This window comes from Pagrus pagrus (genome assembly GCF_965226575.1).
Source record: "Pagrus pagrus genome assembly, chromosome: 15".
Taxonomy (NCBI): Eukaryota; Metazoa; Chordata; class Actinopteri; order Spariformes; family Sparidae; genus Pagrus; species Pagrus pagrus.
Genome location: NC_140199.1, coordinates 8,224,562 through 8,249,648, shown reverse-complemented (window position 1 = coordinate 8,249,648; position 25,087 = coordinate 8,224,562). Strand labels below are relative to the sequence as shown.

The 25,087-nt window shown below is 41.2% G+C and overlaps 1 protein-coding gene across 2 annotated transcripts; it reads left to right on the top strand.

The window, feature by feature from the left end:
* Positions 1 to 109: 109 nt before the first annotated feature.
* zranb1b (zinc finger, RAN-binding domain containing 1b) lies at positions 110 to 19,604 on the top strand. 2 transcript variants are annotated; one of them, XM_084374877.1, is made up of 10 exons: positions 110 to 340; positions 1,592 to 2,658; positions 7,188 to 7,375; positions 10,151 to 10,304; positions 11,226 to 11,297; positions 13,084 to 13,282; positions 14,265 to 14,385; positions 14,790 to 14,919; positions 17,311 to 17,540; positions 17,703 to 19,604. In XM_084374877.1, the coding sequence occupies exons 2-10, from the start codon at positions 1,686 to 1,688 to the stop codon at positions 17,919 to 17,921; spliced, it is 2,286 nt and encodes a 761-aa protein (XP_084231003.1). In that variant the 5' UTR covers positions 110 to 340; positions 1,592 to 1,685; the 3' UTR covers positions 17,922 to 19,604. The 2 variants fall into 2 exon arrangements, with proteins under 2 accessions (XP_084231003.1, XP_084231002.1); XM_084374876.1 differs by having other exon boundaries at positions 110 to 525.
* Positions 19,605 to 25,087: the final 5,483 nt, after the last annotated feature.

The window sequence follows — 25,087 nt, the reverse complement described above, 5'->3', positions numbered from 1 at the left end:
GAGCCTGTTTTGCTTTTCACGGAGCCTTTTAACAGTTGGAACGAGAGACGTAGAATCTGATTGGCCAATGTCAAGGGATACACAAAAATCAGCCAATCAGCGTGGTTGGCAGATTCAGGTGGTAAATCCTGATCCTGCCTCTGACTGTAACACGGCCCAGAGCTCTCTGCTCTCCCTCGTAGTGTATTTTTTAGCCCTGCCTCGGTTGCTTCCCTTCCCCTGTGCCGCCATTAAAACCCATCAGCTTGGTGTTTGGAAATCGGGAAGAGGATGAAAATGATTTAAAGCGTCCGAGCAGACGGCCGAGGGGGACGGGACTAGGGGGGGTTCTTGCTCCGCGGTATGTATGGACCTTCAACTGCCAACTAAACGGCGCACCAAAGAAGTAAATATGCGGTTAGTGAGAGGAGCCTGAGTTCGGATTGGAGTGGGTTTCTCTGGTCTTGGGAGCGGGGGGTGGGGGGGAGCTCCATTTGTTTTGGCTGTATTGGGAAACCGAAGGAGTGTAAACACAGCAAAGCAAAGGTAAGGGTTTCAACGTTAGCCGACCTTCTTGTGGAGTTAATAAGGGCCTCTCTGGCAGAGAGAAGCAAAACATAATCCCGTATCGTTAGCGAGCAACCAGCTAGCTTGGCAGTTATTCCTGGCTGGCAACCGAACGAACGTAGCCGAACGTTAGTTGTCATGTTCAGATAAACAGCTAGCTAGCTCCGTGAGATGTAGTTAGCGTCGGTGGCTAACTAGTTTTGTCAGATAACTAATTGTAGCTCTAAATGCACTGCTCACTGAAGTTAAACTGGGCTTGTTTATTTCATTGAAATTAACGTTATGCACTAGACAAACTGCTAGTCACAAGTGACCAGGTTGAGTACGTTTAAACACGGTAAGGTCCTTTTTAGCTTTGCTCTGGTGGATCGTATCTCACGGTGTGTTGGTAAACTTGGAGGCGTGGTGTAAACACAGTTCAGTCAACTCCTTTCCGAGCTGCCCCGGCCAGATAACATTAACTTTGTCTTCATAGCTTGTGCCTCACAAAGAAAGTCCTGATGTAGTTCGGACCATTCAGTCCCATGTGTTAGCTTTGGGGTGAATTCAATTTCAGTGCATCAGTAAGTGTCTTAACCAGTCACGCGCCTCCCTGCTGGGTGTCTGGTTTCATATGTCCTTGTCTCTTGTTACCCCGCTCGTTTGTAGGGCACATTTGCCTGATGTATGTAACCTACTGTATGTGGTTAAAGCCAGTGTCAGGTTTTAATAGAAGGAGGTTCAGTGTTGGACTCCACTGGCAGTTTTATTTGCGAGTCTGCAAACATTGCTCTCTTTTGATTTTTGCTACACTTAGTGTAAGACAATGTATATTTTGCAGGAGTTTTACAGTAAATTACCCAAAGGCTGACTGACACAGGTGGCTGTAGTAAAGCATGCTTTACCTTTTATTTAGAAATTTACAACTGAAAAACTTTGAAAGTTAAGCACAATTTGCCCATTTGAATGGAGAATGTATTATTAATCATTTAACGTTTCAGACTTTTAACTTTTCCCCTGATTTTGTGTAGTAACATTCAATATGCCCTGTCTTTTTGTACCCTAGTGCACTGCTTGCTGTGTGATCTCCTTAAGAGTGGATCTGCCGAGCTGAGAAGCCCTCTGAACGGCAGGAAGCCTCCCTCAGCGGCGGTGCGACGATGACCGAGCTGGTTGCCAAGTGGGCCTGTGAATACTGCACATACGAGAACTGGCCGTCAGCCATCAAGTGCACCATGTGCCGCGCTCAGAGGCCCAGCGGGGGTGCCATCATTACTGAGGAGCCCTTCAAGAGCAGCCCTGCTCTAGATGCCAGTCTGCACCAATGGGACCCTGCAGGCCTCAGCAACAGCCCATCCCAGGGGGGCTCAAGCTTACTTATTTGCCCAGACTCCAGTGCCCGACCACGTGTCCGCATTGCTGATGTACCTGAGACTAGTAGCAAGTGGTCATGCCAAATGTGCACCTACTTGAACTGGCCTCGGGCCATCCGTTGTACCCAGTGCCTGTGCCAGAGGCAACAGGCTCAACAACAACAGCATGTGCAACATGCAACCCATCAAGGACATCATACCCAGCAGCCATGCAGCCCCACAGAATCACCCCAGACCTCAGGCTCTGGATGCCGCCCTGCTCCCCCGGCCACCACTACAGACCCCTGTGAGGAATATAATGACCGTAACAGGCTCAACACTCATGCACTTCACTGGACCTGCACTGCCTGCACTTATGAGAACTGGGCCAAGGCACTCAAGTGTGTGGTTTGCGACCACCCCAGGCCAAATAGTCTGCTAGCTGAGCCCATCGAACTGGCATCAGAGCCTGAGAGCCAACAGCCCTCCTCAAAACTTAATGAACAGGACAGGGACAACAGGAGGGGTGTTGTCGGGCATGTGGTCGGACAAGGACTTGGGAGTGTGGTAGGGGGGCTGGGTGGTTGTAGCAGCAGCCAGAGGAGGTCACCCCCGACCTCAAAACGGGAGTCGGAGGTGAACATGGACTTTCAAAGGATTGAAGTGGCATCAGGGGCTGGGATTGGGAGCAAAGAGGAGCTGGAGGTGGATTTCAAAAAACTGAAGCAGATTAAGAACAGGATGAGACGGACTGATTGGCTGTTCCTCAATGCCTGTGTTGGTAAGTTTTCACATATACAAGACCTTATTGAAGTATATTCAACTTGTTCTCCTTGTCTTTTGTTATGAGGTGATCAATGAGTCAACAGAATAATGTAAGGCAGGCCGACAGAGAAATAGGATTTCCCTCAATTTGTGTGATTACTTTGGTATGGTTTTACAGTCTGCAGGGTAATTAGTTACAATCCGTTTCATATAGCCAAGTCCAGATGATTCGTGTTTGCCTCCTACTGATGCTGATATACTGTATATTCTCAGAAACCCCCTGCATTCAGCTAGTGTAAAACTTCTCTACACAAAGAGTGAGTGTCCGGCCACCCACACTGTAGACTGGTGAATGTGGAGTGGGAGGGAGAATGAAAGTTTTAAGAACAACTAGTGATTGCTTTTTTCCCCGTCTCTCATACACCACTATCTTACTCTTTCTCCTTCCTCCGCCATAGCTATGTAGAGTTTCTTCTGCACACCCACACAACCCCCAGTCGTTTTTCCCTATCTGTCTCTGTGACAGACAATTCTTCTGTGTTACACTGACAGCACACATTTGACAGCCACATATGTATTTGATATCCCAGTGAAGCCTATGTAGTGATTAATAGTCATATTATTTTTCATGCTGCTACATTCCTCAAAGCTAAGGAATCATTGGGTCTGAATGTCAGAGAAACATCACCGTAGTTAGTTTGCTTCTGGTCCTACACCGGGTCTCTGACTGCATGTGACATGGTGAATTCCCTCATGTCTTTGTGGCTTGTCCCCTTGGGACACAGTCTCGTCTGGTCAGACTGTCTGATGTGAATGGTTGTGATTTCTTCTAGCATATTCAAGTGTTCGCTTTCCTTATCTGATCGGAAATGTCCCTTTCTACATTGTCCGCTAGAGGAAATGAAATCCAAGCTGTGTCCAAAATCACTCCCTATTATCCACGAGATTTATTAGATGTGATTTTTAGGTCTGTAGGAGTGGTATCCCCCTATTATTTCCTCACTTAATTGATTCATCTTTCAATGTTGGGAAAAATGCTTATTACAGTTTCCCAGAGTGCAAGTGGACAGATGCATATTGTATATAGTTTGCACTAGGGCTGTTCAATATAGCAAAAAAAAAGTAATATTGTGACTATTTTGACATATTATGATAGCAATTTGATTCAGGAATAGTGGGGATGATCATATTTGCATCAAAATTTGAATTTTCACTGAAAAAAACATTAGAATCTGGATGATGTAACATTTGTTGGGGTCCGTACCAAACAAACACATGTTCTTACATCTGGAGAACAAGATTTGCGTGGATAACTCACTTTGCCATATTACGATTTAGATAATATTTCAATTAATTGTGCAGCCCTAGTTTACACACTACTTTGACAATAAACCCACGCATTTGCTTCTGAGATGCAGACATGCAAGTCACACTAACACCACATCTGTCAGCTGTAACACAGGATCGTGATGATCGTGAAGTATTTGATGTCCAGTTTTAATGCTCACTATACAACAAACTACCTAGTAGTATTAATTGAGAAGGGAATAACAAAGGAGTGAATGAGGTGTGACCTAGCTGCAGTCTCACAGGGCATAGAGGGAGTTCAGTTCAGTTCATAACCCAGTTGTGTTTAGAGGCAAGTGAGTCTGTCCTGTGTTGCTAGGGAGGGTTCCCTGCCATTGATGTATGGGTATCAGTGAGTGTAAACAGTGTCCTCAAAGTTCTTACAGATGCTCTAGTTTCCAAAGGGGACCTGCTGCACTAAAGATAGCATGACCCATGCAAACAGAAGTAAAACATAAATACATCTTGGGCAACAGCAATGACCTTCGCCCCTGCAATGTGTATGACCCTAGTCCAAGTCCCTTAACTCAAGTGACTTTGCTAAAATGTGTGGTTATACAGGTGCAGGATGAGGGGCCTAAGAGGTCGATGTGTTTACCAGTGAAACTACAGCTCAAAAAATGCATGAAAACAGACATTACCAGAGGTACTGTGTGGGTTAACAGTTTAAGTCAAGCATAGAGATCGCGACCAATGAAGCCAACCAATCAAAGGCGAGGTGAAAGATAAGTAGTGGTTTGTGGCATGTGGTTTACCTTGTTTCTGTTGGCCACTTTGAATCCTAACTGGTGGACATGTTCAGTGTTACTCCTGTCAGAAAAGAAATTAAAAAATTAAAAGAAAATGCACATGCCAAAATCTGTCAGCCTTACTCACTAGAGCTGCAAATATGAATCGATAGTTTGAATGAAAATTGCTAACTATTTTGATGTTTGATTTATTGTTTCAGTCATTTTTCAAGCAAAAATGTCAAACATTTGCTGGTTCCAGCTTCTTAAACTTAAAAATGTGCTTTTCTTTGGCATTTAAATGAAGAGTCTTTGGATTTTGTACAATTTTTTAACATGTATAAACCACAACAATTGTGGTTCTAATTCTCTGCAGTAGCTGGTTTAGCAGGCAAACATACTAATCACAAATAGACTTATTAAAGTAAGCTATTAAGATTAAAGTACCATTATTTGTCTGATGGATGCTCTTTTTTGGTATGATAGAGCTGACATTACATTACTGAAAGAAAAGAACAGAATTTGCAGAGGAAAAAGACCAGCATCAATTAGCCTAATCCATTCTGTCTCATCAGTCTGTCTTTAAGTTAACGCCTCTTTGCGTTTTTTGCGCCTTTTGTGTTCCCTTAAGGATCTGTGGGTACAGTACTGACTGCAGGGCTACAGGCACGCCCACACTAATGGAGTGTTTTGTGGAAAGTGGCTGTGATCCCTCTCTATCACACTGCGCTGCTATTGTGCAGTTTCTCTCCTCATCTCTCACAGTGTTAGCCAGCTCCACATGGCACAGCCGAGTCCTTCCTCCCACTCCATGTCTCTCTCGCTCTCACTCACACACAGATTATGCAGCTGAGCATTGTGTGTGGTCCTTTGACGTGAGAACAAAAGCTCAACAGTGTTTAATGCTGTCAAATGTACGAGAGAATACTACATGGGCATTTACTGTGTATGCCAGAAATGGAAAGAGAAATTTTGTGCAGCTGGGTAGCATTGAAATGAATTCCGACTTTGTGGTTTGATTTGATTGTATTCTGTCGTAATAACACACTAGTCTAAACAGTTTATCCTCCTTCAACAGCAAATAACTTATGTTACTGTGTTGCTGGTTTGTTCATAGTAACTGACTTTGTTTGTGCTGAGCTGATCGTACAACCATCCACATTTCTGTCTAAGATGACTTTTTGGTGTGTGTGGATTTGGAGTAAAAATATCCAATCCTCTAGCCTCTCAGGATTGTTCACTATTGTACACGACACAACACTACATGCACACCATCCCACCCTTTTATCACTCCTGCCTACATTAAAACACAGAAAAGACCAAAAATGGTGTTAGGTCTAAGCATCAGATATATTTGAGTTCATCATGGACAAAACATTCACAGTTGTAGTCAGTGTGTGGAAAAGTATTATAACATCAAAGCAAATGACTGTAGACTTTAGCATGTTTTCTCTCTGTGTAGTTTGACTGGTGGTTGACATAAATCACTCCTGTCAGTAATATTTGTACCTTGTGCCAAAAAAGTAAAGAAAAGCAAACACCTGCATCTGTCTGATCAAACACATCCTTCAACCCCCATGCTAAGATCTAAGCCTGGAGATGAGAGTGAGGGGAAAAATAACTGACAGATTACAATGTGGCCCCCTATTGTCTTTTCCCCTTGACTTCAAAGTCAGCGAAATCTCGAAGCTGTTACAGCTGCGACAGAGATAAAGCACATTCTGATCTCTAATATTTTATAGTTCTTGGTTGAGCACAGAATGTCCTCTGCACAAGGTTGTTCTGAAGATAAGTTTTGTATCCATTTTGCACATGCATGATGTGATTTTAAACAGTGATCAACAACTAACTTCTGTTTGGATTTGTCTTTTAAGCAGCATGATGCAAACATTTTACTTGCTAGATCCTTTGATTTATGAAAGGGCTGCACGATATTGTAAAAAATTATTGCAATTATTTTAACAGATACTCAGTTTGCAATATGATTCACGATTAGAAGAATGATCATGTTTGCATTATAATCTTCATTTCCACTGAAAAAACACAACACATTAAAATCGTGATGCTGTGACATTTGCTTGGGTCTGTACCAAACAAACATGTTATCTTACATCCGGATAACAAGTTTTGTAGGCCAGGGCATCTCTGCAGCCCCACAGTACTTTATTATAATGCTGTTCTGTCACGCATTTGACCTTTAAAAGGAAATTGCAGCTTCTACATTTTGGATAATATTTTGGTCAATTGCAATCTTCGTGCAGATAATTGTGTTTTTGAAGGTCTCCATAAAAAGTAATACGCTTTAAAAACGAGACCTTGTGTCAACTTTTGATTAACATGCAAAATGGTCTTTTTGTGCAAACTGTACTTCTTACTATGGTGAATGTCTATTTTAAAGTATCAAAATAATCATCACTGTAAAACTTCATTTATTTATTGACATTTTACTTTCTCCCTCTTTGCTTGAAAGGCGTCGTGGAAGGCGACCTGGCAGCCGTAGAGGCCTACAAGTCATCAGGAGGTGACATCGCACGACAGCTCACGTCAGACGAGGTGCGTCTATTAAATCGGGCCTCAGCATTTGATGACGGTTTCACACTGGTTCACCTCGCCATCCGCTTCCAGAGACAGGACATGCTGGCTGTGTTACTAACAGAGGTCAGTACAGACAACCAACAGTTGTTCTCAGCTCTCTCATGATGAGATTTTTTCTCGAAATTCTGTTTACACTGCGACCACACACTATGTGACCACTTCAAACACTTACTTTACATGTTTGGTAATCAAAGATCACCATGGAGGTGTAAATGTTCAGTCATTAGCCATGGTACACACTGAAATTTGTTTCTCATGCTCCCACTCAGCCTGTATTTATAAATAGGTTAAAGTTTAAAAGATTGAGTATAACATTTTGTGAAATTTACAAGCTTTACTGGAGGACATAAATTGGATGAAGCTAAACTTGCAGAGAACTTTGAAGAAAGCATGACCCATTCATGTTGTAGGAACAAACAAATGTGCTAACAACAACTGTCACTTCCGGTTAGACAATTAGTGGTTGATTAACATCACTGAGATATGTGAAATTGGAAAACTTGTTTATTTCGGTTGTAATTTTCAGCTATAACTGTAAGGTTTAAAGATATACTGTATAGTTAAACATGGTGGTCCAACCTCTCTGACATTTCTACTCTCCTTATTTTATGCACTGTGTTGCTTTGCTAGTGGTTTTGATAAACCAAGCCTACACAACAGCAACATCTGGCCACCAGTCGGACTAACTGCTAGTTTTGGCTAAACTCAAGCTGTCATTTTCTTAAGTCTGTGGCCCCATAACACCTGTTGTTGTTATGTGAAATCTTCAAACATGCATTTTATATAAATGAGATGTTAATACTTTATACCATGAAAAAATTGAATTACATTGTATGTAAGGTACACGAGTTAGGAGTTTTACACAAGGAAGTTATTGTAAACAGACAAATTGTTTCTTCTATCAAGAGAAAATAAAATTGGCTGAACTTATCTCCTAAGTTTTAGTAGTTCTTATTTAATGTCCACTTTGGCCAGTTTGTCCGAGAACAGAAAGTCTGTCATTAAAATCGGAAATGATATCCTTAAATTATAATAATCTTTGCATCACAGATGATGCAGCTTTTTTAAAGAAGAATCTTTATCACATACAATCATACAACGTACAACAGAGTAAAAACTGGGTCTCTGCATTTAACCCATCCTGGAGGAGCAGTGTGCAGCCAACATACAGCACCCGGGGACCAACTCCAAATCTAAGCCAGTGCCTTGTTCAAGGGCACTGACCGGAGAATTAACCTAATATGCATGTTGTGATGGTGAGGGAAACCAGAGCACCCAGTGTAAACCCACTGGGCACCACTGCCACCGTGCTTTTTTCTTGTGTAGTCTGTTAATCTCAACATCCAATGAGATCAGCCAGGAGGAATCACAAGTGCAAAGGTTTTATAGAAAGGAAAGAGTTTTAAAAGAAAGAGAATTAAGCCACACATGGTGCACAGAGGATATAATAATTTCACATTCTGGTCTCTAATGTTAGTAATCATTTTTTGTTGCTTTTTGATCCCTGGTGTGTCTATTGTCTGTGTGTGTGTGCGCGCGTGTCTGCAGTGTGCATCTGCTGAGGTTGATTGCAGCTTGCTTGCCGTCAGCACTGTGATCCCAGATTATCTGTACACGCACCTCTCCTCCCACACTCTGGCACTGTCCCAGTTTCTTTTCAGAGAGGGTCAGTGAGTAACCGCTGGATCATGCCCCAAAAGCACTTCAAAGATGACAAGCGCTCCAACATCAAACAGACATTTCTTTTCCTTCTCTTGGAGGCAACTTAGATTAGATTAAGGAAAGTAAAATTAGCTCGGATCACAGAGTCAAAAATGTAAAAGTAACAGCTTTTGTAAGTATTGAGGCTTTCAACTATATGCCATATTGTTCTGACTGTATATGTGCAAAACTTGTGTCCAGCAGTCATCACTAACCTAAGCCAAAAAGCAAGCCTTGTATTCCTACGACCAAAACCTTCCCCACAGAAAGCAGTCGTGGTTGGAAGGGATTCTTTTTGGGATGCATAATATGGATTTTACGTGCGTCTTATGGTTGGTATGGATAAGATGGTCGATAATTTCACGTGTTAGGTTTTAAAAAAGAAGTTCCTCTTGTAGTTTATGCACACCTGAGGGTAAGAAAGGTCGAGATGTATCTAACAAGATTTGTTGTGTTAAAACTTTTTTTCTCCTCTTTGAGCCCTTGTGGAACCTGTGTTGCAAATCGCAATTGTGTTGCTATTTATTAGCGATAATTTCATTGTCAACTGACAACAGATATACATTTCCCATTATTGGGCTGATCATATCTTCTGATCATATCAGATCTTATATCGTAATATCGTCGCCTCCCTAGTTTCTTCTTTTTAAAACTGGCTTATCACTCTGTTACAACTTTGTTTTTCTATAACTGTTCTTAGCAGTTTTCCCTGTTTCGTTTTCACTTGTAGAGAACATCCGTTCGGCTAAATAATTGCTTATGCTGCTGAATATTCACTATCCCTACATAATTTCACTCATCCCGCTGATCATGAACAGTTCCCTGACCTCTGGTATTAACTGCTTTCTTATGTTTTAAACATTAATTTGTCCAACTTCTCCCTCTTCTAATACTGCCTTATTATGTAATGTTTCAGACTCACAAGATACAAGTGAGCGAAGCATGCAGTTAAACTAACTTGAGAGCTGTTCTTACAGTTATTTTTTTATTTATATTTTATTCTATTTATTGTGGTTATGTTTGGAATACAATCTTCTGTAATTGTTAATAAGTCCTATTCAATTCTCAGCCTCTGTCTCATAAACTCTTAATATACTTAAAATTTACTTCCTTTCCTTTATCCTCTTCTCTCTGCAGGTGTCCCAACAGGCAGCCAAGTGTATCCCGGCCATGGTGTGTCCTGAGCTGACGGAGCAGATTCGTCGAGAGGTAGCGGCTTCTCTTCATCAGCGCAAGGGAGACTTCACCTGCTATTTCCTAACTGACTTGGTGACCTTCACCCTGCCAGCAGGTCAGCACACAAACAAACAAATATGAGCAAAAATATAAGGTTTTTGGTCGAGGGAGTTGGCTTTAAAAACAACTGTGCACTCTCAAATTATTGAATAACATATCATGGATTCCAGTAGCTGTCAAAGTGTACTGTATGGGTTTTCTATAAGGGAAACTGTAGCTGAAGAAGCCCAGTCTAGCCGTCCCCTCTGGCTTGCCAAGTGTGTGATAGAACGCTTGTTTTGTTTACTTGTGGCATATGAAATTGCTTGTTGTTGTGATGCTGAGGGGACATAATGCTACGGTTGTCTGTCTCCTACTGCCAGAAGACGGAGGCTACCTCTGGCTCACTGTTTGAGCATTGTTCTTGCATACTGAGTGTACCAGCCTGCCAATGATGGATGTCTCTCATTCAAAACAAAGCTATACTTAGCATTTTTTGCCAATGTCTTTCTGTAAAATTGCATGCATTCAATGCTAAATGTTGAAATTTATTGTGTGGATCACCTATTATGGTTCAGTTTGTTGCTGGTAGCTAAGCTAAGGATTTTTGTTGCGCAGTGTTTTCAGGACAATGCAGACCTTGGCTTGTGGCCACTATAGAAAGCTATTCTGTTCAGTCCCACAAAGTCAATGCATTCATTTATTTTAGCTAAAGAATACGCTACTGTGTTGACACGAGCTCCAAGCATGCAGTGAAAGCCCGTGGCTATTGTGGAAAGAACAAAAACATGATGGCTTGAGTTGAAATGAGCCACGACAGAGATATTTTCTAGTAAGCCTTTCAGTTAAGTGTTATAGATAAAGTCGAGATTAATGCATTCATCAAATAAAATATAAATTAAATTAAGAGTTAACTTTCCCTGCACTTGTGTCTCCTCTGGTAACACCCTTCTTTTGAGTTCTGTCACCCAGTTCTTTTCTTGTTTTTATGTTCCAGACATCGAGGACTTGCCCCCCGCAGTTCAGGAAAAACTGTTCGACGAGGTGTTGGACCGAGACGTACAAAAAGGTGAAACATTTACTCAGTCAACTTCATGACTTGCACAGAAATGGGTTTTTTTGAGAGAGAGAGAAGCCAGATCCAAGACGAAAAAGATGGTTTGGTGGCTTGGCAAACAGAAAGAGCCCCTTCACAAACTGTATACTCTACTGGGAGGGCTGCCGACTGCTGGCGGTGTTATATTACTTGTATATTTCCTCTTGCCAATGCAGTGTTTTGCCTGCCTGCCTTCCTGCCTGTCTGTCACTCTGCCTGGCAATCTGTCTTGTCGTGTGTACTAGTTGCGTCTGGCCTAATCAGCCTAATTGAGTTTTAGGGATTTCTCTGATCCCAACTGAATGATTGTACTTCCTCTCAGCCCACACACACATATAAACACAAGTTTAAAAGGCATTGCTCTTCTGGAAACACTTTCTTTCTTTGGTGAACTGTGTCTTTGTGTGTCTTGTTTAATCAGCCCAATGTGTCACGTTGAGTGCGGCAGAAACCCTTATTTCACCTTCAAGGTCCTTTCTGGTTGTGTTTGCTTGTATATAAGTAACACGTTTTGGCAGAAATATGAAATGTTCAAGTGAATGGAAAACTTTGTCTCCTTTCCTGGGTTAAGGGATTAATACAAGGTCAGTTAACACTGCTTAAAACCTGATTACCTGACCTTGCAAAACCCTTCCCCAACTTTCTTTGCAAGAAAATAACCCATGGCAGAGAAGCCATCACAGTAGCAATATAGCATAATGAAAGGAAAGATCACTGCTAGAAGCTTTGTGTAATTGCATCCAGAATAATTCAGTACTTTAAGATCAAGAAACCCATCAACAATCTTGTTCTGTTGGTTTTGTTTTTATAAATTTTAAAGCTCCAACTGATAAATAAACCAGTTTCATGGTCAAGGTCCCAGTGAGAAAAGACTGTGTGCTCTCCCACTACAGAGCCATTTGTCTAATTGCACCACCAGTTCAAATGCTCCAACCCTCCAAAATGTCTTTTCAGGTTGTTGTGCCACATCATTAACAGGCTTCTATTAATAAATGAATGTAAATATATTTAAATATTCCAGCACTGATACAAAAATATGGTAGAGGCAGGGGAGAGAAATCTGATACAACTGACCATGTACACTCAGTTACACTCTGCAGTCGATCGTCGACTTCAAAGCTTCAGCCATCACAGACGTCCACTTGAATTTTATAAACAACATGCTTTTTTGTTTCATGTTGGGCTGTGATTGGCCAGTTGCATCGGCAAAACACAGAAGACGAGATCAGACAGTGTTCTGTCTGTTCAGCTGAAAACAGCAATTCAGCTAAAAGAGACTGAGCTACGCAACACAAAGCTGCATGCTAAGTGATATTTTTAGTTGACGCTTTCATGTGCACTTTGCAACATGTTACTTGCTACTATAAAACTTATGGTTAGCATGTACATTAATATTAGCACACACAGTAAGAGGTATTTGTATACTATATAAGATCTCTGGTTTCCTGCTGTCATCTGACTTCTCACAGTCATAAGGGTTTGTGGTGTACATGCAGGGCTTTGCAGACATTGTTCTGTCAAATCTGTTCTGACAGGTGTGAGTAGTCATTAACATTCTCCACAAATAGTCCTTTTAAATGCCATTACCTGTTATGCAACTCAGAAAAAAGCTAACTATGACTTCTTTATCAACCTAGACCCGCCCGTACTGTTGCATTTCGTAGCACAATGTGTTCTCTTTGAGATCAAATAGTTGTTACCACTGAAAGGTTTTGCAGAGAGATATAGCACTCAACTTGTTCCCTCCACTCTTGTTCAGAACTTGAAGAGGAGTCTCCCATCATCAACTGGTCTCTGGAACTCGGGACTAGATTGGACAGTCGACTGTACGCCCTGTGGAACCGCACGGCCGGCGACTGCCTCCTCGACTCAGTGCTGCAGGCAACGTGGGGCATCTACGACAAGGACTCGGTGCTCCGCAAGACCCTCCACGACAGCCTGCATGACTGTTCTCATTGGTGAGGCCTTCAGACCACATTACAGTGTGTTATAGTTCTTTCAAAGACAACCTGTGAACAGTAAGACATGCTGATTTGCATCCAGTCTAAGGCATATGCAAACTGTGTTAAGCAGACTGAATGACACCATTTTTAAAACGCCTACAAATGTACCCACATCAGGTTTTATAAAGCAGGCTACTGTAGCTATGATGTGTACACCTACTAAAACATATAAAATAATAATTATATTACAAGACGGTACGACTGGAAGCATGTTTACATTATTATAGGTGCACTTAGATTATGTGCTGGTGCACCCAAATGAAAAAGTTAGGAAACACCAGTGCAAGCAGTATGAAAAGCTACCAGTGACATGCTGATATCTTCGTGTTTATCTTTATACTTGAAGCATTTAGACGACTGTTTTACACAAAAATATGAGCCAGTTGAGTTAGTGTCTTGGTCAAGGACACAGAAACAGCTGGAACTTGACATTCAGCAGTCTCAAGTTACATTCTGTTTTCCTTGAGCATTGCATGACTGTGTTGGAAATTGGGACATGCGGTTTAGAGGTTGGGATATATACCCAGAATCCAAAGTCTGGATTGCCAGCTCAGATCAGAGATTTGATGGGGAAATGAGAGGCTTTGAAGAGGGCTTTAGACCAGTTGGAGAAGAAACACATTTTAGAGGGGATCCATAAAGTCTTCGTCAAGTGCAAAGTGCGTAGTGTTGAAACACTTGAAGGCCTGAGACTGATTCTACATGAACACAACATCCCAGAGTGACTCATTTCTATTTCTAAGAGCTGGTGGGTTTTTTCAGTGAGACAATTACTATTTAGATATGATGTGTAATTGCCATCTAACTTCAACCAAGACAGAGATGGAGGCATGCGGTGAACAGCCGTCACACGCCTTTCTGCACAGAGAGGTCAAATAATGTCACGGACAAAAACAAAAACAGCTTGTGTGTGTGTGTGTGTGTGTATGATCTGCAGGTTTTACACGCGCTGGAAGGAGTGGGAGTCGTGGTATTCCCAGAGCTTCGGCCTGCACTTTTCCCTGCGGGAGGAACAGTGGCAGGAAGACTGGGCTTTCATCCTCTCCCTGGCTAGTCAGGTACATGCCACATGAAAGCAACAACACACATTATTATGGCGGACAGGAGGCTTGATGTGCTTAAAACGTGACAGACTGACGATGTATGAATTATGCAAGAAGCTTTAATGCTCTTACAGCAGTTTACTTAATCTGTAATGCCCTCTCAAAGTGCATCCTGTCTGTCATCAGCACTTCTCGCTGCTCCGCGTGACCTCATAGACTAAGTATGTGGGTGTGTTGTTATTATATCTGGGTGTGAGAGCGCTGTAATTGTGTTTTTTTCATGTTTTGACACTTGGAGTATGCTAGGGTAATTTACCGGAGGGAATGTACAGTATTCAAGAATCCCTGCTTTGTAGTTTGACCGACATTGCTCTCTTTCTAACTGCTCTCTCCCTGCATGTTGTGTTTTTCTTTTACAGCCAGGATCCAGCTTGGAGCAGACCCACATTTTTGTTCTTGCACACATACTTCGTAGGCCCATTATCGTCTATGGAGTGAAGTATTACAAAAGTTTCCGTGGCGAAACACTCGGGTACACCCGTTTTCAAGGTGAGCATTTAGTTGAGAGTTTTGGACTTCAGTTGTTTTGGTTGAATATGATAAATTGTTTGAGTGCAGCTCCATTCCAGTGGGCGTAGAAGGACTAGACTTCCCTTGTGAAATAACTCCAGCCTACATGTGTCTGCATAGCTGACATAGCTGACATAACTGCCCCTCTGATGTGTCAGTAATTGCTATTTACGACATGTATCAGTCGAGTGTCCTTCATTTAAGGGGTATTTTAGCACCGTGTGACTCAAAATAACAAGAAACATAACAACAACACCCCCGCCTGCCATAGGAGCACATTTAGAAGTGTATGTAATGCTGGAAAGTGTTCAACATACACATACCCAGATACTTTTTAGACATATGTAAACCATCAGGACCTGAGTCAAACAATGTGGAGAGTTGGGGTCTACGTTTATGGGCAGCAGTAAAAACAGCCTGGATTCAGTTTGCCTGCTGAGTGATGCTACACAGAGGATGATGAAAGTGCTCGGTAATGGCCAACTGCTTGTGGTAAAGCCGGCCTGAAGGATGTGTGATTTACTGTTGCCAGGAGCTAATGTAAAACACACAGAGGGAGGCGTGCGTATGGGCGCCTATAGAGAGGGGTGGAGAGCTCAGCTTAAAGTGGTGACCAAGTGAACCCAGTAAAAACACAGCAGTTACTGGGAGAGGAGAGTAGCCAAACAGAGGCTGGTGTCAGTTACAGAGGTATTCAGGAGGTGTGTGAGAGCTGCTTTGTGTTTTATGGAACACGAGACATGAATACAGTCTGTACTGTTTTCTGCATTGTTATTTGTATAACCTGTATGTCGTGCTCGAAATGGGACCGTGCTCCTCGCACGGTCCCATTTCCTGACTATGGAAATTGATCTTCCCAAGTGCGTCATGTCGAAATGTGGGAGCAACATGGACGCCAAAAAGAAGTTGTTTTGCAGTTTATCGCTCAGAGCTTTTAAAAAACACGTTGACAGCTGTTTCCAGTATTTGAGTGACAAGGAAGAGCAAAGGAAACGATACAGTAGCTGTATAATACATGACTGTGGTAAAAGTTTCTTACAATCAACCCGATTTTTACTTTCGTCTGCTATCTTTCACCATCATATAACAACTTAGCAACTCGTGTGCCAAAATTTTCTCAGTTGAAATTATATTTTTAATTCCAACAGCACATGAATGCATGTCATTCTGTTTTAACTTCTGATAAATCTTATCTTCTGTTTTCTTCAACCCAAAAATACTCACCTTTTTTCATTCCTTTAAGCGTCATTATAACTGATAATTACTGGTATAACACTTTGTAATACTGTATAAATTCAGGGGAAAAAAACTCCCGTACACTGTCCACCTCATTGCAGTTAAGTTTGATAACAAAATTCATCAAAATTAATTGGGGTTTTTTCCTGATTCTGTCGGCCCTCGGTCTTCTCCTACGCACCTGTTGATCTTAAGGTGTGCAAAAGCTGTACTTTGTGAATACTGTATACTGTGAACATTTTCTGAGATGGTTATTATACATTGAAAATCTCATACTGTTGCAATCCTAAATACTATATGTACAAATTTGGCATAAAATACTTTTAAGCTTTTACCTAATTAGGATTTTGATTTTACTTTTATGTGTAATAGAGTATGTTTACACTGTGGCATTAATGCCTTTTCTAGTGGAAAGGATAAGAATACTTGTTCCATCATTGGGCATTTCTTCTTTTTCTTTTTCCTCCAAATCGTCTTGAAACATCATAAGGCAGTTGCTTTTTCCATCTCAGGTTTGGCCAAAAATTTGTATCATTCAGTGGTAATCCTCGATCTACTTCATTATCAAAACAGCATGTGTAAAAAAAAAAAGTTTTACTGAAGTGGGAACAAAACTGCTCATATTAAGTAAAAGTACCAGTGTATGAAGTTTGGTGCTAAAGGGCAGTAACAACATACACCTTTCTCCCTTCAGCAAAGCGTCAAATACACCAACAGTGGTTAATTATGCTGTCCTTGAAATGAGTAATGTACTACATTGTATGACAGCAATGTTGAAGTAGATTTTTGTTCTCTGTGAGAGCTTGTTTTATTACACTTAAAAGAACCAAAGGAGTTCCCTCCTTTGGTTCTTTGCACCTGATCAGAACTCATGCAAAAACAATGCTTTTGAAGTGTTAATTAACAGTAATTAAGCTGATATTAGTCATGCCACTTTGAAAGGGATGAACCAAGATAAAATAATTCTTAATTATTCACAGTTTTTACAGACATTGAAATTAGGCCATTATTCAGAAAATTGAGACAGCATTTAAAAATGTTTTTAGACAGTAAAGTGATCATTTAGATTTTCATCAAGACAAAATGTATTTCATCTTGTAAAATGATTAAAACTCTGTCCTCCTCATCCTCCAGGTGTGTACTTGCCCCTTTTATGGGAGCAGAGTTTCTGCTGGAAGAGCCCCATCGCTCTGGGCTACACGCGGGGCCACTTCTCAGCACTGGTGGCCATGGAGAACGACGGCTTCGACAATCGGGGCGCGGGCGCCAACCTCAACACAGACGACGACGTGACGGTCACGTTCCTGCCGCTGGTCGACAGCGAGAGGAAGCTGCTTCACATTCACTTCCTGTCAGCACAGGAGGTGAGGACCTTCCCCACTGTGTCTACAGAGTTCTTGTCTTTTTCAAATTATGTTGCATTATGTCAGAGAGGTTTCACGCCTGTGTCAACACAAGTATATGATATCCTGAGTTTAGACTAGTGGCACAGCTCCCTCTGATGGCCATGTTTGTTTCTCCTTCAGATGGGTAATGAAGAACAACAGGAGAAGCTGTTGCGGGAGTGGTTGGACTGCTGTGTGACAGAGGGCGGAGTCCTGGTGGCTCTTCAGAAAAGCTCCCGTCGCCGCAACCACCCGCTCGTCACCCAGATGGTGGAGAAGTGGCTGGACGGCTACCGACAGATCCGCCCCTGCGCATCTTTATCTGACGGCGAAGAGGAGGAAGACGACGACGACGAGTGACAAAAATGAAGCGGGGGGTGGGGGAGGCGGTCTGCGGGGGGGCAGGAATCCTCCTCACTCCTCTCTTACAGTTTTTTTTTGTTTTTTTTGTTTTCCTTTCCTGACACGGACAAACTGTGAAAGCCTTCAGGAGAGGAGAGGGAACCACGAGCCCCCCACTCACCTTCCACCTCTGACAGGAGACACTGCTACTCTTCTAGCACATGCAGGCACTCGGACATAACACTTAAAACACATCCAACACTTAAGTCGGACAGACCTGAGACTGACTCCACTGCTGCACAGCACAGATTCGGGGAGAGAATAAAAGGTTTACGAATGCAAATGACCTTTCGATTTGTTTTGATTTTCAAATGTAAAGGAAAAAAGGAATCTTTATCCATAGATGTAAATGCATGTGGTTGTTTAAAAAAAAGAGTATAAGGAAATATACCAGCATTGACTCAAATCAACACTTTATATCCGCTCAGTGTGGGCACTGACAAAAGCACACTTCCAAATTGATCTTTTTGATGTTTTTTCCAGTTGTATAAGAGTTGGCTTCTTTAGCATCTTGTTTTTGAATGGGCAGGGACAAAGCCAATAAATATCGTTATCTTTAGACAACCAGAGATTGTGTAATAATAAATGACTTTAATCCTTATTAATAAGCACTGCACATTTATTAAAACATTTCTATAGAAATACAGTATCATTGCTTGAATTGAGGTCATATATGAAGCTCTTGAAAAGGGAGATTTCTACCCTTTACAAGTTGAATCTACACTCATTAAGGTTTAGCACACAAACATTCATGTTGGATCTTTGGTTTACCTTTTTTCAGACTGATTGAAATGATAAGTTGTGTGTGGGTGAGTGTGTGTGTGTGGGCGCGTGTGTGTTGTCTCTGAACTTACTCTACGTATTTATTGTTTGGAAACATATTTGAGCTAATAATAAGAGCTTTCTGTATATTTTTTCTCCTTTTTGTGGTTTTTGTTAATTATTCTTTCAATCTTGATGAAGACACATTGCACAGAAACACTGTTGCTGTGAGGAAAGAACCAATCATGACCATCAGTGAAAAGTTTACTTACATTGTTGTGTGCGATTTAGTACCTCATCTGGATGCCTAAAATCTGGTGCTTTTTTCAGTTTATTTGGGCGGGTGAGTGTGGGAGTGCGAGGCATTCAATGTCCACATTAAACCCAGAAGTCACATTTGTCTCATTGTTGTTTACCCATTTCCTCTTTGTCCCCTTGTTTCCTTATAGCCTTTGTTGTGGAGTTCACCCTCATGGTACACGTCCGTTCACTTCCTCTGTAACGCCTGTTTGTTGTCATTATGTGAAACCATCTTTAAGTTTTCGATTAAGGTCGTTGTGAGAGACTGCAACATTTAAAACCAAAGCTGACAGAAAAAGAAGAAAAAAAAAACACGAGTTGTCGTTACTTTTTTTGCTGTGAATGTTTGCATTTTGTTTTTCCTTGCCATTGCGTACTGTAACCTCTTTCGTGTTTCACTCGAGTCATACACATTTTTCAGCATCACCTGTATGTTGCTTTGTATTTATGCAATAGTTGCAGTTGTGACTATGATGGTTTGTGGATTTAGGCCTGACTTCACTATACAGAGTGTAATGCGAAGAACAGGCAAAATAAGGAAAAAAAATAAAGGAATACCTTTTTGAATGTCCAACTAAACTGTTTCCTGTTGTCAAATTCTGTTATTTCATGTATCGATTGATGCTATGATTTTACTTTTTCCAGAGTAGAAACCCTTGAGCATCGTGCTCTATATATGTGTCTTTAAATATGAATTATATATGTGTTACTTTCACAGTAAGTCAGTTAATCATTTTCATGTTTTTGAAGCTCTTCTCAATCACATGTTCTATAGCACCCTCTAGTGGAATTACAATCTGTGACACTTCAGTACAAGCAGATCAACTGAAGGTCATACATTAATGAACACTTATGAGAAATTAGATTAACATTTAAAAGATGGTTTATCATGCACTAATGTAGGCATTTATAAGTGTTTATTAATTATTTGTCAATAGTCATCTTTCATTACTGGTGTAAAATGAGTTAATCATTGACAGCAAGTTGTAATTATATTTTCTGATATGATTACATAATTGAAAAAAATCCTTACAGTGTACTATAAAACATTTATTTACTGTTTATACACATGTAAGGCTACACCTGTTGAAAATTCATGATGATATTGAGCTTGAAGGTCAATTCTTGACAGAATAAGTTGAGGGTATGTAGGGCTGCAGCTAAAAATAAATTTCATTATCGACTAATCTGCTGAATCTGAATAAATTCTTAGACATTACTGTAAAATGCCCATCACCATTTCCATAACCCAGGTGGATGTGCTTAAATGACTTACTTTGTCCAATATTTGACAAGCTGGAAGCAGTGAAGTTTTTTTTGCATATTTCCTTAAAAATGACAGAACTGATTAATCACTTATCAGAATAGTTGCCGTCAGACCCTTTCCACAACAGACACTTTGTTTTGTCAAAGCAGGAAAAGCACAAGTGGAATTCATAACATTAATGATGGCTGCATTCCATTTATGTGAGCTAGTCCCTAGGCTCTGATATCATGCAGGTCGACTCACTGACAAGCTTACTGGGACACTAAATATCATAGAGCCGTTGTTAATGTTACACGTGTGCTTTTCCTGCTTTGACAGCCCAAAATGACCCATGATAAGGGTCTATTACTTTACTGGGTTGATTTCCCTTTTCAGCTCAAGTAGTAAATCAAGGTCCACTTGTTCGATTTCTTCCACAGCTTTCAGCTGTGTCTCATGGCCGTTGACTGTTCATACAGCAGATACAGATCTATGACAACCAGGCAAATGTTAAGTACTGAGGTGAAGTCAGTTATAGGTTGGATATTCGACAGACATTTACTCACAACCAGCGGCGTCTCAGTTTCACCCAGAGTTGGCAGCAGGAGGACGGTTAGCTCGCCTCCCAGAACCTCCAGACTTAATGACCGTCAATAAATTACCTTACTGTTTGTTTAATTTAAACAAAAACAAATGTTTCTTCATGCTGACTTGATGATATTAGTGAACATTATGATAAACTGATTTCATGTAGCGCACTTATTTTGAATGCTAATGTGTTATGTATTTATTTTGAAAAAATATAATGGCTTGTTTTTCCCCAATAGCTTCCATGTCATGTGACCCGGTGACTCAAGACAAACGTCAAATTGTATTACCACACACCTAAGAGTCGCACCTCCTTTTATTGGAATTTAGTGGAACTTTGTGCATTTTAAGTGAAAATATCATCATTTTTTTTCAATAGCTTCCAGGTCATTTGACCCATTGACTCAAAATGAATACCAAAATTTCTTCCTATGCTGGTTGAATGAGACAGACCTCTAATAAAAAAATGTGTTTCTGATTTAGTAATACAATTCAGTATTGGTTTTGAGTCACTGGGTCAAATGACATGAAAGCTATTGAAAAAAAATGCTGAGATTTTCATCAAAAACCTAGATAATTCATTAAAAGAATTCATGAAAAATAAATGTTCTGCATGAATCCCATAAAAAGTGGGGTGTCTCATTCCACCAGTATAGGACAAAATTTGTGAATGATTTCGATTCAATCGGTCAAACCACCTGGAAGCTATTGAAGAAATCAGTTTGTGTTTTCATGAAAAATTGTGACTTTTCTTGAAAATATTCATGACAAATAGAAGCCCTTTAGCTCAGTTGGTAGGGTGGGTGTCCCACATACAGACACCTTGTCCTTGCTGCAGTGGCCCCTGGTTCAAGTCCAACCTGAGGCCCTTTGCTGTATGGGTATTCTGAACTTGACCAATTGCTTATTTTGCACTGGATCGTGTTTAAATTTGTCCTGAACATCCAAGAGACACTGCAAAAAATTGCCAACATTCATTGTCTTAAGTAGTTGTTGCTGAATGGTTACAGCTATTCAAGAAATCTGCCGATGTTTTCATGAAAAATTGTAACTTTGAAATATTCATGAAAAATACAAATTTCACTAAAATCTAATAAAAACAGGTGTATCTCATTCCACCAGTATAGGACGACATTCGTGATAGATTTCGAGTCAATTGGTCAAATGACCTGGAAGCTAGATGTGGTCCTATACTGACTGAACGAGACACAGCAGTCCCCATTGGTTAGGGCATCGGTCGTCTTTTGACCGATTGACTCGAAATTGAACACAAATGTTGTCCATACTGCCGAAAGAAAGCCCAGCAGTTTTTATTGAATTTTAGTGAAATTTGTATTTTTGGTGAATATTTTAATGAAAAAAGTTGCCTTTTTCATGAAAACGTCGGCCGATTTTTTCAATAGCTTCCAGGTCTTCAGACCGATTGACTCGAAATTTCTCCCAGATGTGGCCCTATACTGGCTGAACGAGACACAGCAGTCCCCATTGGATTCGGGTAAAATTAGTATTTTTGGTGAATATTTTAATGAAAAAAGTCGCCTTTTTCATGAAAACGTCGGCCGATTTTTTCAATAGCTTCCAGGTCTTTGGACCGATTGACTCGAAATTTCTCCCAGATGTGGCCCTATACTGGCTGAACGAGACACAGCAGTCCCCATTGGATTCGGGTGGAATTTGTATTTTGAGTGAATATTTTAGTGAGAGGGACAATGTTTCATGAGGCTGGCTTAAGGCTGGGGCTAGGGTTAGGGTTAGGGTTAGGGTTATGGGGCTAGGGTTAGGGTTACGGTCGTCTTTTGACCGATTGACTCGAAATTGAACACAAATGTTGTCCATACTGCCGAAAGAAAGCCCAGCAGTTTTTATTGAATTTTAGTGAAATTTGTATTTTTGGTGAATATTTTAATGAAAAAGTCGCCTTTTTCATGAAAACGTCGGCCGATTTTTTCAATAGCTTCCAGGTCTTTGGACCGATTGACTCGAAATTTCTCCCAGATGTGGTCCTCTACTGGCTGAACGAGACACAGCAGTCCCCATTGGATTCGGGTAAAATTTGTATTTTTGGTGAATATTTTAATGAAAAAAATCGCCTTTTTCATGAAAACGTCGGCCCATTTTTTCAATAGCTTCCAGGTCTTTGGACCGATTGACTCGAAATTTCTCCCAGATGTGGCCCTATACTGGCTGAATGAGACACAGCAGTACCCATTGGATTCGGGTAAAATTTGTATTTTTGGTGAATATTTTAATGAAAAAAGTTGCCTTTTTCATGAAAACGTCGGCCCATTTTTTCAATAGCTTCCAGGTCTTCGGACCGATTGACTCAAAATTTCTCCCAGATGTGGCCCTATACTGGCTGAACGAGACACAGCAGTCCCCATTGGATTCGGGTAAAATTTGTATTTTTGGTGAATATTTTAGTGAGAGGGACAATGTTTCATGAGGCTGGCTTAAGGCTGGGGCTAGGGTTAGGGTTAGGGTTAGGGTTATGGGGCTAGGGTTAGGGTCACGGTCGTCTTTTGACTGATTGACTCGAAATTGCACACGCATGTCCTCCTCACTGGTGGAATGAGGCTTGCCGGTTTTGGTTGGATTCTGGTGGAATTTGTATTTTTGGTGAATATTTTAAAGAAAAAAATGGCCTTTTTCATGAAAACGTCGGCCGATTTTTTCAATAGCTTCCAGGTCTTTGGACCGATTGACTCGAAATTTCTCCCAGACGTGGTCCTATACTGGCTAAACGAGACACAGCAGTCCCCATTGGAATCGGGTGAAATTTGTATTTTTGGCGAATATTTTAAAGAAAAAATGGCCTTTTTCATGAAAACGTCGGCCGATTTTTTCAATAGCTTCCAGGTCTTTGGACCGATTGACTCGAAATTTCTCCCAGACGTGGTCCTATACTGGCTGAACGAGACACAGCAGTCCCCATTGGATTCGGGTGAAATTTGTATTTTTGGCGAATATTTTAAAGAAAAAATGGCCTTTTTCATGAAAACGTCGGCCGATTTTTTCAATAGCTTCCAGGTCTTTGGACCGATTGACTCGAAATTTCTCCCAGACGTGGTCCTATACTGGCTGAACGAGACACAGCAGTCCCCATTGGATTCGGGTGAAATTTGTATTTTTGGCGAATATTTTAGTGAGAGGGACAATGTTTCATGAGGCTGGCTTAAGGCTGAGGCTAGGGTTAGGGTTAGGGTTAGGGTTATGGGGCTAGGGTTAGGGTTATGGGGCTAGGGTTAGGGTTACGGTGGTCTTTTGACCGATTGACTCGAAATTGCACACGCATGTCCTCCTCACTGGTGGAATGAGGCTCGCCGGTTTTGGTTGGATTCCGGTGGAATTTGTATTTTTGGTGAATATTTTAAAGAAAAAAATGGCCTTTTTCATGAAAACGTCGGCCGATTTTTTCAATAGCTTCCAGGTCTTTGGACCGATTGACTCGAAATTTCTCCCAGACGTGGTCCTATACTGGCTGAACGAGACACAGCAGTCCCCATTGGATTCGGGTGAAATTTGTATTTTTGGCGAATATTTTAGTGAGAGGGACAATGTTTCATGAGGCTGGCTTAAGGCTGAGGCTAGGGTTAGGGTTAGGGTTAGGGTTATGGGGCTAGGGTTAGGGTTATGGGGCTAGGGTTAGGGTTACGGTGGTCTTTTGACCGATTGACTCGAAATTGCACACGCATGTCCTCCTCACTGCTGGAATGAGGCTCGCCGGTTTTGGTTGGATTCCGATGGAATTTGTATTTTTGGTGAATATTTTAAAGAAAAAAATGGCCTTTTTCATGAAAACGTCGGCTGATTTTTTCAATAGCTTCCAGGTCTTTGGACCGATTGACTCGAAATTTCTCCCAGACGTGGTCCTATACTGGCTGAACGAGACACAGCAGTCCCCTTTGGATTCGGGTGAAATTTGTATTTTTGGCGAATATTTTAGTGAGAGGGACAATGTTTCATGAGGCTGGCTTAAGGCTGAGGCTAGGGTTAGGGTTAGGGTTACGGGGCTAGGGTTAGGGTTATGGGGCTAGGGTTAGGGTTACGGTCGTCTTTTGACTGATTGACTCGAAATTGCACACGCATGTCCTCCTCACTGGTGGAATGAGGCTCGCCGGTTTTGGTTGGATTCCGATGGAATTTGTATTTTTGGTGAATATTTTAAAGAAAAAAATGGCCTTTTTCATGAAAACGTCGGCCGATTTTTTCAATAGCTTCCAGGTCTTTG

What these genes read in the sequence shown, in the direction of transcription:
- zranb1b (XM_084374877.1), top strand. Translation starts at nt 1,686, where the DNA reads ATGACCGAGCTGGTTGCCAAGTGGGCCTGTGAATACTGCACATACGAG. An exon ending in TGGCTGTGTTACTAACAGAG is followed by an intron (nt 7,376 to 10,150) that starts GTCAGTACAGAC and finishes TTCTCTCTGCAG; the next exon opens with GTGTCCCAACAGGCAGCCAA. An exon ending in ACTTCCTGTCAGCACAGGAG is followed by an intron (nt 17,541 to 17,702) that starts GTGAGGACCTTC and finishes TTTCTCCTTCAG; the next exon opens with ATGGGTAATGAAGAACAACA.